This window comes from Helianthus annuus, chromosome 2, assembly GCF_002127325.2.
Source record: "Helianthus annuus cultivar XRQ/B chromosome 2, HanXRQr2.0-SUNRISE, whole genome shotgun sequence".
NCBI lineage: Eukaryota > Viridiplantae > Streptophyta > Magnoliopsida > Asterales > Asteraceae > Helianthus > Helianthus annuus.
In genome coordinates this window covers 7,575,078-7,588,513 of record NC_035434.2, presented here as the reverse complement: position 1 = coordinate 7,588,513, position 13,436 = coordinate 7,575,078, and the positions used below count along the sequence as shown (strand labels likewise).

Sequence of the window (13,436 nt, the reverse complement as noted above, 5' to 3'; positions counted from 1 at the left end):
AAACTGTAGTTTTACCTTCTGAGGTTTGGGGGCGGTGACACTCTTTCCCCCTATTTTCAAAATTTTGTTGCCTTACCCCCTCGCCACATTTTGGAGTCGTGTTAGAGGAAGTTATTATCGTCGACTTAGCCACGCTGCCACAAGAATTAACGCCAACTTTAAACGAGATTCGAAGGGAGTACGGATAGTTGCTTTTTTGGAGTCTTGTTAGAATAAGTTATTATCGTCGACTTATCCACGCTGCCACAGGAATTAGCGCCAACTTTATCCGAGATTCGAAGGGGGGTATGGATAGTCGCTTGTCGGGATCCTTTGTATCCGGTGTGGCCTCCAATATTGAAACTATGTTGGCCCAAAACAATTGAAAAAAAAATTAAAAAGATGTCGCCCACCGTGGGGCTCGAACCCACGACCACAAGGTTAAGAGCCTTGCGCTCTACCAACTGAGCTAGACGGGCTTGTATATTAGTTCTTATAAATCTTTTCTAATATCCTATAAATTTTGTGAAATTAATCACATCTTTGTATTTTTATCCCAAGTTTGAGCCCTGTAATTTATATGAAAGTACCAGAAAATAGTCTCACTTGTGATTAAAGATTTATAAACTACTTACAAACATAACAAACCTTTGGTTATATATTTATCATGTACATTAAGTTATAGATTTATTTTAAAAGGCTATATATATTGCAATGTATAATAAAATAAAGATAGATTATTTGAGATATGTTTACTAACTAACAAATAAAACATGTTTCATATCTTAACTCAAAAAAAATATGTGACCAGATCAAAATCACAAATGTTTATTCATAATGAGAAAACACACAACCCTGGTCATGATCAAGCAAAACGCTCACCCTCAAATCATAAGGTTAAGTAAAACGAATGAACAAAAATGTTGGTCTAAGTAAAAATATAAGAGTAAAGGTTGTAAAGAAAGACTAAAATCAAAACCAACAAGATTTGATGGCCTAATGAGATGGTTTTGTCCTTTTGGCCTTTGGATGTGGGTGTGGGTGGAGGGGGGTTATATAGAAAAGCCAATGATACACAATCCTCTTGTTTCCCTTTGAAGATTGGTCTCCCTATAACATGCTTGTACTTTCCTTCACTCCATGTCTGCATTTGTCACACCATAACATTTATTAAAACATTACATCTTATTTTGATTATAAAAGGGATTGCAGCTGTTGTCCGTTTACTCGTCATTCTTCTATAATTTGGCCTAATATTTATGCTAAAATCAAAATGGAAATAAAGTTAACAATAATCGAACCATTCTTTTGAAAATCCGAATGGTAACTGCAAAACGGACAACTAACAAAAGAAGGATGCAAGCATCGACGGTTTTTCAACTTTTTTTATGGTTTACTCCAACCAGCAAGTTTATTAGCTTGTAGCTGAACTGACGGCACCAATATTTTTTAGTTTAGCTGATCAGACAACTTGGTCCGGTCTACCTTTAAAACAATGATATGAACATACGCATCAATACCCATCGATCCAACGCTAAAGACTTGAGTATCTATAGCCTTGAAAACTAGAAAGGTCAGCTTAACATGTCCAAAACTTGTATTATAATTTAAGGTTGACTCCAACGTATTTTAGTTGCTTTTTAAATTTATAAATTATTGTGTATTAAATATAAATATTATATTATTAAAGTAATAATCTACTTTTATAAAATCCATCATTCAGGTAGGTAGACGACACCTTTTATTCTCGAACTTTAAAGTAAGTAACATGCTTTTAAAAGTTACATAAGAATATGAATTTAAAATTTTCAATTTTTATTGACCAAACTAATTTGTGTCTAGAGGTGTAACGAGTCAAGTATTCTAACATACTTGAGATTGATTCGTTAAAATTTTAAGTCTAGTTGAGTTTATACGAGCTCGAGCCTCTATTTGACCAAGGCTAAACGAATTTATTATTTATATAACTTTATTTAATATATAACTCAAAACAAGTTGAACTAGACCTTATGCGAGCTCTGGCTCTTAGCTCGGCATGTTTACTGTTTGAGTCTCATGACTATTTTTTTTAAACCCTTAAAACCGAAGGTACGGTACGGTTCGATGCTGAAGGTAAAAACCGGTACTGAAAACATTAAAATTTGGTTTCTATACCCGGTACCATTTGCCCATCCCTAGTTAAAACTGTTGAAACCAAACCGTTTTGACTGCTTTGGCTTTACCGGTAAGTCGGTAACCAACCCACCCGATTTGGTTTATTCTTTTCCGAAAACATAGTTAGTGATTCGGCCTAAAATAATAACGGAAACCCGGTTAACTAGACCATAAACAACCCCTACTTCCTACATGTTTCTTTTATATTTATATTTTTTTCAATGTTACTTGTTTCTTCCATCAATGGAACATACATAGCATGAATGAATGAATGAATGAGTGAAGCTACCTGCAACTGATCACCAATGGTGATGATCAACGCATCGTTATCGGGCGAAAACGAAACCCAACCTTTCTTAGAGTAAACATGAAACTCTGAAGATCCATCACACACATGAAAACAAAGTGTGTGAGGGTGTTCAGACCCTCGTATCAGCATCCGAATCACATCGTATCGCAATGAATCCATACACTTATCATCATCCGGTACGATACCTCCATCCGGACAATGTTTGTAGATGTAACACACGGATCCACCATTCTCTCTTTCTCTAGTTCCATCTTCATCAAATCTCCGTTTCGACGTAGAACCATTCATGAACCATTTGAGTAGAATTTCGGATATGTTTTCGATCTCACACATCAAGGTTTCCATTATTTCACTACAAAAATTCAGTCATATTAAGATTTGTTAAATGATATAATGCTCTATTAGTTAAGTTTCTAGTAACAACCCAAGTAAACTGTGTCAGGATACTGTGAGCTTTGTATTAACGGAATATATTTTTATATGTATTTGAATGTATATCAGTAAATATATTATTGTTATATTTACTGATATACAGTTAATACTTTGTACTTGTAACTTGATGGCTTATCCATCTAGAAATTTACAGTTTTGTTTTCACCTCGCAAATTGCTTGCACAGGCAAAACACGTCCTGGTAGAGAAGGTTTTCACATCTGTAACCGACATAACAAAATTAACGGAAACACTTAACTGAATTACCTGAAATTCGAATACTGATTCGGCCAGATCTCCTCCATCTCCGATCGCAACGAATCGTCTCTACACCAAACAAACTCTTCGCTCGATTCCTTCTCATCTCCATGAAACTCAACGAAACCATACGATCTCTCGTTGGATCTAGAAACAACCTTCTTCTTCTCCGGTGACAATTCAAACACTCCGCCACCGGATTTCACAACCGACGCCAAAAGCTCACCGGAAATTCCATGATTAACAAGCTCAAAACAACCGGTTTGCGCGATGACATCAATTACTTCAAAATTGATCGCGTGGTTAGGGTTAGGGTTAGGGTTTAGCTTTTCAAAATCGAGCTTCGGAAGGTTCTGGATCTTCGAATTTTGTCGAGGAAATACGCGATTTGGCAACACCAGATCCGGCACACGGAGTGATCGGTGGAGAAACTCCGTGAGGATTTCGTCGTTCGCTACCGAAGATCTACGGCCAGATGCTACCGGAGAAGGCGGTGGTGCGCGGAAATCTAACGGTATATTGTAAGACGAGTGAGGCGAATTCGCCATGTTATTGATCGGAAAGCCGTATCGAATGATCGAAAATCACACCGGAACCGAATTACAGGTGTTTGTTTGTTTGTTAGAAGGATTTGGATTAGAATTTAATGAATTTGAGTGATAATTTTATAGAAAAATGGTGGAATTTGGGTTGAAACAGTAATGATGAGATTGTCTGGAACATATCCCACATTGAGACCCAGTTAAAACACTTTTTTTGCTTTCTTTTTTGAAGCTTTGATGGTGAGTTGAAAAAGGCGGGAATAGAAGAGAAAAAGCCGGTTTTTTGATAACATGACGTCAGCCGGTTCAGTAGGTCTGGGCCGGTCTTGCTGCTTAAAGTGTTTGGTTGAATGTTACTGGGCTGGGTTTAATAGCCTAATAGTCAGGTTGGTTTACTTTTGTGTATGGGCTTTAGCACTTTACCCAAAATGGTAGCCCACCAATCAATTGATGTGTAAAGTTAATATGGTTTTAAATTTAAAACATAAATTGGCCTGTAATAATCTCTGATAGACATTATTGGTAGTCTCACTTTTAAATATTTCTTTTGCCAGTCTAATATTTCTCTTATTTTTCCTCCACCGGTCGCCAGTTGAAAAAACTTAAGGGAGTTAAGTTTTGTTTTCTGAATTACAAACAGACGTTTTAGGTCTTTTGATCAAAACGATGATACGATTCGATTGATGTAAAACTTACCTCGAAACAGTGCTCCAAACGACGAAAATGATGCTTCAATTCGGGTGTTTAAACTTCCAATTAACAAAAATCAAGTCGTTTGGAGCACCGTTTCGAGGTAAGTTTTACATCAATCGACTCGAATCGTTGTTCTAATCAAAAGCCAAAACATTTGTTTGTAATTCGGGAAAAAACTTAACGCTGTTAAGTTTTTTTAACGAGGGCCGGTAGAGGAAAAATAGGTGAAAGATTGGACTGGTGGGGTGAATATTCAAAAGTTGGACTGCCAATGGCCAATAACGTCTACCAGGGATTATCACATGTCAATTTCCCAATTTAAAATTGTGGTGTATTTATGGTGCAATTTTTTTTTATAAACACTCGGATGTATTGGGATGCGCTTAATATCAAACCTTTTTACATAATTGTGGTGTATATGGTATTTAAAATAGCATATAGAAATGTTTAGGTGGTTCTCACAATTCGTTATTTTAAACATATTTAGAGGTTGTTTGTCATGTGTTGAGTTATTAAGAGGTCTGGCCGATTAATAGGTAGTCTATGAATCGGTCAGCATGTTTTTAAAACTTACCATTAAGAGGCTTCATAAACATCATGAGATGTCTTTTACGTGAACCAAACACACGCTATCTTTCACTAGTTCAGAGATAACATCCTATTAAAATTATCAAAAGGATACCAAATAGCCCCTTAGGGTGTAAGGAGTGGTTAAACACTTTGGAGTGGCAAACTAAAAAATTAACCAATGAGAGTGTGCCACGTCAATCAGTGAAAAGTGTTTAAACTTTGGTGAAAAATGTTGGTAATGGTTTAAACACTTGGTGAAGTGGTAAACTTTTTTTTTTAAAAAAAAAAGAAAAAGGTGTGATTGGTTAAAAGATGGCATGGACCCCACCCCACAAAACTCTCTCTCATACACTCACTCTCTCTCTCCTGCTCCCTCACTCTCTCTCTTCTTTCCCGAATCGGCATCCTGTCCCCGATTTGTTTCCTTTGCCGCATCCCAAAATCTTCGGCGGCGGTGTTTGCCGATCGGCAAACACGTTTGCCGATCGGCAAACACGTTTGCCGACCGTTGCCGAGTCCCACACCGTATACCCTTATTATTAAACTTTCCATGGATTTGAAGATAGGAATTTAATTACTAGTTGTAGCTTTTCTATGTGAATCTATGAAACTCGTGTATTTAAACAATCTAAGACCACGGAATGTGGGGCGTTGGTTGGGGCAAGGGTTGCCAGGAACGCTGGCTAAACCACACCGGGCCAGCGTTGGCCACGGCGTTGCTCCACTGGTGTGGATTTGAAGCTTGGCGGGGGAGAGGTGAGGTGGCTGGCTTGGATTGGCTGGTGAGAGATGACCGTTTGGGCTAGCCATTTGCTCTAGCCATTGGGAATGGCGGTTTTGGTAAGTAAAAAATCAATTTTATACCTATAAATACCCATCCCAAACTTCATTTTTTCACATTTATCTTTTTCAACCAAAACCAAACACAAATAACAAATCTTCAACCAAACCCACACAAAAAAGCGAAAATGGTGCATTGGACAGAGGAGGAGGAAATAGCACTAATGACGTCATTTGTTGATGCACAACGAACCCTACAACGCGGTCAAACCGCGTATTGGGGACGAGCGTTTCAGCAATACCAACAACACGTTGGGCACGCGCGTCATAATTTAAACGTGTGCCAATACAAGGGGCGTGAGCTCAAACCGAAGTTGGATCGGTTTAAAGTTTGCTTCGACCGTGTCCCTGCGGGCGACTTGACCCACAACGATCGAGTGGAGATCGCGAAGATCGAGTATATGCACAATGGGAATTCGGATTTTAAGTGGGTTCCCCACTTTAATATTTACCGCACTTTGTAAAAAAAATTTCTTTTTTTAGGATCTAGTAACTACTTTTTGTATTTTTTAGGATTTAATAAGTAGGTTTTTTTTAATTTTTTTAGGATTTTATGTAACTTTTTTTAATTGAGATAAGTTTGTGTTTTATTATATAAATGTCAACTATATAAAAAAATCCACATGTCACCCCACGCAGGCCTGGCCACGCCGCTTCCACACCCCACTTTTTTAGGTGGTCTGGTGGAGTCCACACTCGTCACGTGTCGAGCAATGCCCCCAACCCAAGCCCCCCACACTCCGTGGTCTAAGATTCTTATTTGACTTGAAATAAACTCGCCAATAACGAGCAGTGGCGGAACCAACCCACATTTGTGGGTTCCTATGAACCAATGTGTTTGGAAAAAATGGAAAAAAATTAGTAAGAACCTTATAGAATTAAAAAAAAATAGTAAGAATTAAAGAGAATTTATCAAAAGGAACTCATTAAAATAAAATTCTTGATCCGCCAGTGATAACGAGTCGTTACATGCATGAAGATGTATGTAAGCTTTTAGTGATAGAACTATTTAAACAAATAAAAAAAATTATTAGTATTTATCTATGATATGTATAATGTAAATATTAAGGAAAGTTTTAATATATTAAACTTTTTAAACTTGTATGAAAATACTGCTTGTAATAAAGCAAATATAATAATAACATATAATACAACAACAACAATCATATCTCTTAAATCACATAAATAATAAAGCTAAGTAGAATATAAAGAGAAAAGGATGTAAGTGATCCTTACCTTTATCTATGGGGGATAGAGATAGAGAGGTTATGTCCTGATAAGGGTGCTACTTTCTACACCCCCCTATTTACTTTTTTCACCCCCCTCCTCTCACATACTTATAGGTGGGGCCTGCATGGGACCGACAGTTTTCCTCTCACAAGGGGGGTGTAATCAGGAAGGAGGGGGGGTGTGTATAGAATGGGCCCCTGATAAACCCCCCACTCCAAAACAATCAAAACTAAAATATAGAAACAGAAAGTTATCAATGACAAAAGAAGTGGTGAGAGAGTAACCCAGTAATAATAGAAACATATATAACATTATACAACAACATACATTCATAAATACATGAAAACAAAACAAACTTCCTAAATTCAACCACAAGAACAAAGGAAAAGTATATGAGTTAAGCAATGTTAGTTACCCGTATATATATAGTATACAAGACTCCGAGGTATCTCTCCGAGGTATCTTTATTCCTTTTAGACTTTAGGTATTCGAGCAACGCTTTATGCTCTCTCTCCGTGAATTATAATGGGGAGACAAAATAAAAATAAAAGTTTTAGTGGTAGGTTGTATTTGAATGTATTTTATTTGGGATACTTCTATTAGACTATCGAGTGTGGGGATGTGGGTTGGGAGATTATTTGTCACATAGGACTATTAATCAAGTGGTACACCATTCTTCTCTTTGATTGATAGTTGGCATGAAGTGAACCTTGATTATCACGGCCCTCCTATTTGATGATTTTGAGACAAATATATATTTAAAAAATAGAGGGGATGGTGGTTTGGGTCATGACCACACCATTATAGTAGTAGTTTTGGATGGTGAATTAAAGGTGTGTGACATGACACCTATGTAGAGGGTCATGAGGGTCATGACCACACCCTTTAGCCTTAGGCTGAAAGGTGGGGGTCATGGTTGGAACATAATCCGCCACATAGAAACATGAATGTAAGACTAAACCACTCCCCTCAATGATTCATTGTGGTTGGCGTGGATTGAACCACAATTACCACGGGTCACCTTTTCCATTTTCCTAGATTTTGACACTTTCAAAAAATAAATTAAAATAATAAAGAAGACATTGGTTTGGGTCATGATCACACCCTTCGATGGTAGTTTTGAATGATGAATTAAAGATAAATGACATGACGCCTATATAAAGGATCATGACCACACTCTTTAGCATTACAATAAATTGTGAACAAACAACATAAGTTGTTCTCCTTCTTATCTAATTTATTAGTTTCCTAATATAGCTATAGGCTATTGGCCCCTACTCCTTTAAAATAAGAAAAAACCAATTACAGCCATACCTTAACCGGTTGAATTTAAGATAATACCCGACTTGTCCGTTATCAATTATATCATATTTGACTTCTTGACTTAGTACATTGATTGTTGATTGTTTTGTAGATTGAAAAGTTAAACATTGTTATCAAAAAACTCGTTAAGGAAAATGAAGAAGAGAACGAAATTATTGCAGAGTTGGTGACTAGAAAGGAAAAATATAAGGTGGTGAAGAAACACGGAACTAATTCTAGAGTTAATTAGTTTGGTTTATGTTTCAAACATGAGGGTTAATCTTCTTAAACTTTCTTGAGCTCTGATTTGGTCTGATCTTCCTGCAAAACAGAACACCGTTAGCTCGTTAAGCGGGGAATATGGGGGTTTCCCTCTTAACCTGATTCCGGCGTGAGAATAAGTATCCGCTTTGAAGAAATAAGTGTGTTAAGAGTGAGAGTAGAGAGTGTAGAATGTTTAACCTGTGTCTGAAGGTCTCTATTTATAGCCGAAGAGGTGTAAGAGGAGATGGGCTGATGGGCCTTGGGCCGGAAGGTGACAACCAGGGAATATCCTCATTGTCTCACCGGTATCGACCGTTAGTGTCTCTAGAAGATCTCCAGTGCTGGCGCACCATGATTGGAGCCACGTGTCCTAGTTGTCGGCCTTGTTGTCCCTCTGCCATCAGCATGTAAGTGGAGATCATGGGGCAGTTGTCGTCGCCCCCTGATTGGTGCCACGTAGTCGTCCTTGTGTACTCGTTGTCTCCTGCACGTCAGACGATCGTGGAGCACGATAGAGCACAGCCTGGAAAACGCTGATTGGCTTAAACTTCTGCCACTTGTACCTTCTGTACTTTCTGAAGTGGCCTTGCTCTCTAACTCCTGCGCGACCCTTGCTAAGCACGTAACTAGCCCGCACAGGATTGTAGGTTCAGAAGGCTCTTATTCAGAACGCTAAGTGTTGAAACTGATGTTATCTCTTGTTTGGACCTCGCGCGAGGTCAGGCTCTGCTTAAGCAACTCGCGCGGGTCTAAAAGATTAATCAGCTTGCTGAGTAAGGAGTACTGTCCAGCGCGCGACCTAAATGGTCTGCGCGGCTTTTTGATACCATACCCCTTCAAGTTCCCCCAGTCCAGTGCTGCACCATGTGCGAAGTAAATGGTTGGAGCTCTGGACTTAGAAAAAAGGAAGTGTTAGGTCAGAAAAATGCCTACTAAATCTTGGTAAGCCGTGCACGTGTAAGTGTTTGTCAGTTACTACGGCGCAACTAACAGATTTGTTTGTTGATAATTCTTTGCTTTTAAGTGTAAGTGCGCAGGTTCAGTGGATAATTATGAAGTTGCGCGGCCTGGGTAACTTCTGCATGAAGTTTGTAGTAACTTTGAGCGAGAAAAACCTCGAATTTTGAATTATGACAGGTTGGTGCAAAATGTCGTTGACGGCGACGTTCGAGCTGACTGCTGACACGACCATCATCATGCTGTCACTGGCGGTTCGGCTTTCCGTCAGGCGAGTGAGGCCCACGCGCGCGTGGTAATCGTCACTCCGGGAATCTCGCCTTACGCGGCGTCTTCTGATTGGTTACGCGCGCGGTTAATACAGCATGTTTACCCATCGCATTAAATGCGATGAGTATAAATAGTCAAAGAGAGGAGAGAGGATTGCACAAACTTCTTCTGTCTTCCTTTTTTCTCTTTTGAGTATTCAAATCTTCTTCGAATCTTCAACCATTTCACTAGCAGATCTTCAAGTTCTTGAACACCCTTCAAGTTTCTTAGAGCGGACCTTCATATTCAAGTATTTCCATGGCTGAAGAAGGATCTCAAGTCGAAGAAGGTCCCCTCCCTGTCCTCAAATGGGACCAAGGGTTATTTGAACAGATAACTAGGGGATTCCGATTTTCACCGGAGTGGGATGCCCAATATCCCCGGCAGAGTCAGATTGTCGCGGATGCACCGCCGGGGTGTATAACCCTTTTCGAGGATTTCTTTCTGCAAGGAAACTTTAGGTTGCCGGGGACGGAGTTTATGGCCCATATACTCCATTATTATGGGTTTCACATATCTCAAATGAGTCCACCCGGCATGGTGAGGGTGAGACACTTTGAGTTTTTATGCCGGTCTCATGGTCTAGAGCCCACAGTGGAGAGGTTTAGGGTATTCTATCAATTGATCTGGAATATATGATTCTACTCTTTCGGCAATCGAGGGTCAACCAAGAAAATCTTGCTAAATGCTCCCAAGAACTTTCATGATTGGAAGCAGAAGTTTTTCTTCATCAGAGAGGAAGTTGTTCTGATCGCGATAATCTTCCGCGAGCCGGATGCAATCGAGAAGGAGGAACTGTCGATCCCCAAGGGGACTGATTGGTACATGAAGCTAACTGCCACACCAAATCGAATCTTTGGTGAGAATGTCCTGGTCGCGGCGCAGATGAGTGACCAGTGGCCGGAGGATACCAACGATGTCACACCCCAACCGATGGCGGAAACATCGGGGCGCGGCACTGAGCGAAACAGATTGTCAAGAAGTTTCCATAAAAACTATATTTACCATTTATTTAAAGCAACACGTCCCATACCATGTCATAAAAGATAATACAATTATTACAGAAAAGATCTAGTCAAATTATTCTGTTCCGACAACTCATATTTTTATTACAGACAATTGTTTATTCTTGACCTAGGTCTTTCCTAGCCTCGATTTCATAGCAAAGTAAGCAAATAAGCATCATAAGCACCTGTCACATACGTTAAAGTAAAAGTCAATACACATAGTGTAAAGGTGATCATACAAGTTTAATAGATATAACAGAGTTCGAAATTGTTACGCATAACCAGCACGTACACAGTGTAAAATGAAGCACGTTAGTTATCGACATGAACCTATCGATACCAATGACTGCGGGTTGACTGCCCGAGGCAGTTCGTAATACACATTCACCACTGTGACCATGTAACAAATTTTCCTTAACAACCCTTGAGTGAACAGGTGCTGGGTCCAAACTATAGTACTATCGTTGCTAAGGCAGGTAGACAGCATTCCATATGTAAACATAACAAACAAGCATTCATTAAGTCACGTATAACATGCGGTAACGGTTAGCGTTAAAGTAGTTGCATAGTGTGTTCGATGTGATTTAGAATAAGTAACGTATGTAACACCCAAAAGTGCGTAATGCAAAAAGGGTTCGAGTATACTCACAGCGATTGGTGGGTTGAAGGGAGCGCTAGAGAGTAAGGTTAGCCTGATCAGAACGATAGCATAACGATAAGCGACGCGTAAAATGATGTAGAGTGCAAGTGGGTCAGACAGCAGTTCGATCGGATGGTAGTCCGATCGGACAGCCGGTTGTTCGGATGATAGTCCGCTAAGATGGTCATCCGTTCGGGTGACCTTTCAAGTGGATTGTTACTTCCTTTGGGAAAGATGTGTTTGTGTATGATGGGTTGTCTTTTGAAGTTTTCGTTGTAGCATTTTGAAAACATAGAAGTATCTCTACCTTTCAAGTCGGTCGATCGGACGGACGTTCGATCGGACGACAACCCGATTGGTTGGACACTTCAGTGAGAACAAGTTCACAGCAGCTTGTTACTCGATCGGATTGAAGTCCGATCAGGTGGCAATCTGCTGGTAATGAACATGTTGAAAGTTGTTTAAGTTATTGAAGTCTGAACGTTACATTGTCGAGTGGCAGTCCGTTCGGGTGGCAATCCGATCGATCAGCATTTCGTTCAATATTTATCCTTCAAAAGTTTGAATTTAGAAGTTAAATGTGAGGCCAAAGTGCAAGCCGGTCGGGTGACAACCCGATCAGGCGACAATCCGATCGGATGGTAGTCCGATCGGACGGCATTCCGTCCTGGTCGTCCCGAACGTTTTACACTTGGTTGTTTTGATAGTTTGTTGTTTTATCGAGACGATGTGATAACGTGCTAATCAACAGAACCCAATCTTGACCCCAGTGACCCGGTTGAACGGGAATCACCCAAGTTCAGCCAGTCAACCGGTTCAAGACGGTTGTTCTTGGTTAACCCGAAATTGGTAGTCTCGTGGATAGAATTCATATCTTGAACCAACACATCCACAAGAAGGAGTAGAAGGTTAGAACAAACTCCAATTCTACCGGTTTTGAGTGCAATGAGTGTAAAAGAGTTTAAAGAATGTCGGAAAACCATCTTTCAATCATTTTCACCTTGGATATGTTTATATCTATGAAAGATCTTTGTTTATTTGTGTGGAAATCGTTCAGATCTAAGTTGTTCTCGGTGGATTGAGGCCAAAACATGAAGTTCTCAAGAACACCATGATGACATCATCATAGAACACCTCAAATCTGGTGATTTCACGGTTAAAAGTTAAGATTCAAAAGATAGAAAGATGTAGGAGTGCGTGTAGATCAAGAAATTATAAGATTTAGGTTGAGAATCTTACCGGAATCGCTAGAAATCGAAGAAAAGGTGGCTGGAACGAGTTGAGAGAAAGAGAGAGCTGTTACTTTCCCAAAGTGGTAATGAAGGGGTATTTATAGGGGTTTCCCAAAGTGGAAAGGGTGGTTCGATCGGGTGGCGGCCTAATCAAATAGCTGATCGATCGAGTGGTAGCTCGATCGAGCAGCTGGTCGATCGGCTGGTCACTTGGTCGATTAGCCACTTGGTTCGAGTGTTTGGTGCGACAAGTTTTGCTGTTTCGATTGCGATGCAATAGAGTTTCCTATACCAATGACTTTTAATCGTAACTACTATATCTAGCATACAATCATCCTACATTACTTGCGTTTAGCGTTTGCGATTCGATTGCGATTCGAGTTTCGATTGCGTTTCGATTAATCACAACAACATAAACATAAATAAACATGCACAAGTAACACATAAGGCACACACACACGTAAAACAATATCCAAAACGCGTAATTCGAGTTGCGAGTGCGATTGCGGTAGGCGATAAAGCGATCAAATGTGCGACAAATATCGAATAAACCTCGATTATTAATAGACACTCCACATAATACAGCTAACGTAAAGCATAAAATAGACTATCTACAAGTCAAAGAAGTCAAAACAGGAATTGAGCAGGGAGTGACAGATCGCAAATAGCAATCTTGTCTCCCTTTGACTTCAATCTTGACTTTGACTTTGACTTTCAA

At 39.6% G+C, this 13,436-nt stretch overlaps 1 protein-coding gene and 1 non-coding gene across 2 annotated transcripts; both read right to left on the bottom strand.

The window, feature by feature from the left end:
* Positions 1–385: 385 nt before the first annotated feature.
* TRNAK-CUU lies at positions 386–458 on the bottom strand. The gene has a single exon. It is a non-coding gene; the product is annotated as a tRNA-Lys (tRNA).
* Positions 459–783: 325 nt separating this feature from the next.
* LOC110909103 (flavanone 3-dioxygenase 2) lies at positions 784–3,986 on the bottom strand. The gene is made up of 3 exons (XM_022154112.2): positions 3,142–3,986; positions 2,423–2,795; positions 784–1,123 (listed from the first exon to the last, which is right to left on the bottom strand). Exons 1-3 carry the CDS (start codon positions 3,678–3,680, stop codon positions 908–910), a joined length of 1,128 nt encoding a protein of 375 aa, XP_022009804.1. The 5' UTR covers positions 3,681–3,986; the 3' UTR covers positions 784–907.
* Positions 3,987–13,436: the final 9,450 nt, after the last annotated feature.

Excerpts from the sequence above, each read along its gene's own strand:
- LOC110909103 (XM_022154112.2), bottom strand. The coding sequence starts at position 3,680 with ATGGCGAATTCGCCTCACTCGTCTTACAATATACCGTTAGATTTCCGC. Across the intron at positions 2,796-3,141 it reads AATCAGTATTCGAATTTCAG|TGAAATAATGGAAACCTTGA; the intron begins GTAATTCAGTTA and ends GAATTTTTGTAG. Across the intron at positions 1,124-2,422 it reads CCATTGGTGATCAGTTGCAG|ACATGGAGTGAAGGAAAGTA; the intron begins GTAGCTTCACTC and ends TGACAAATGCAG.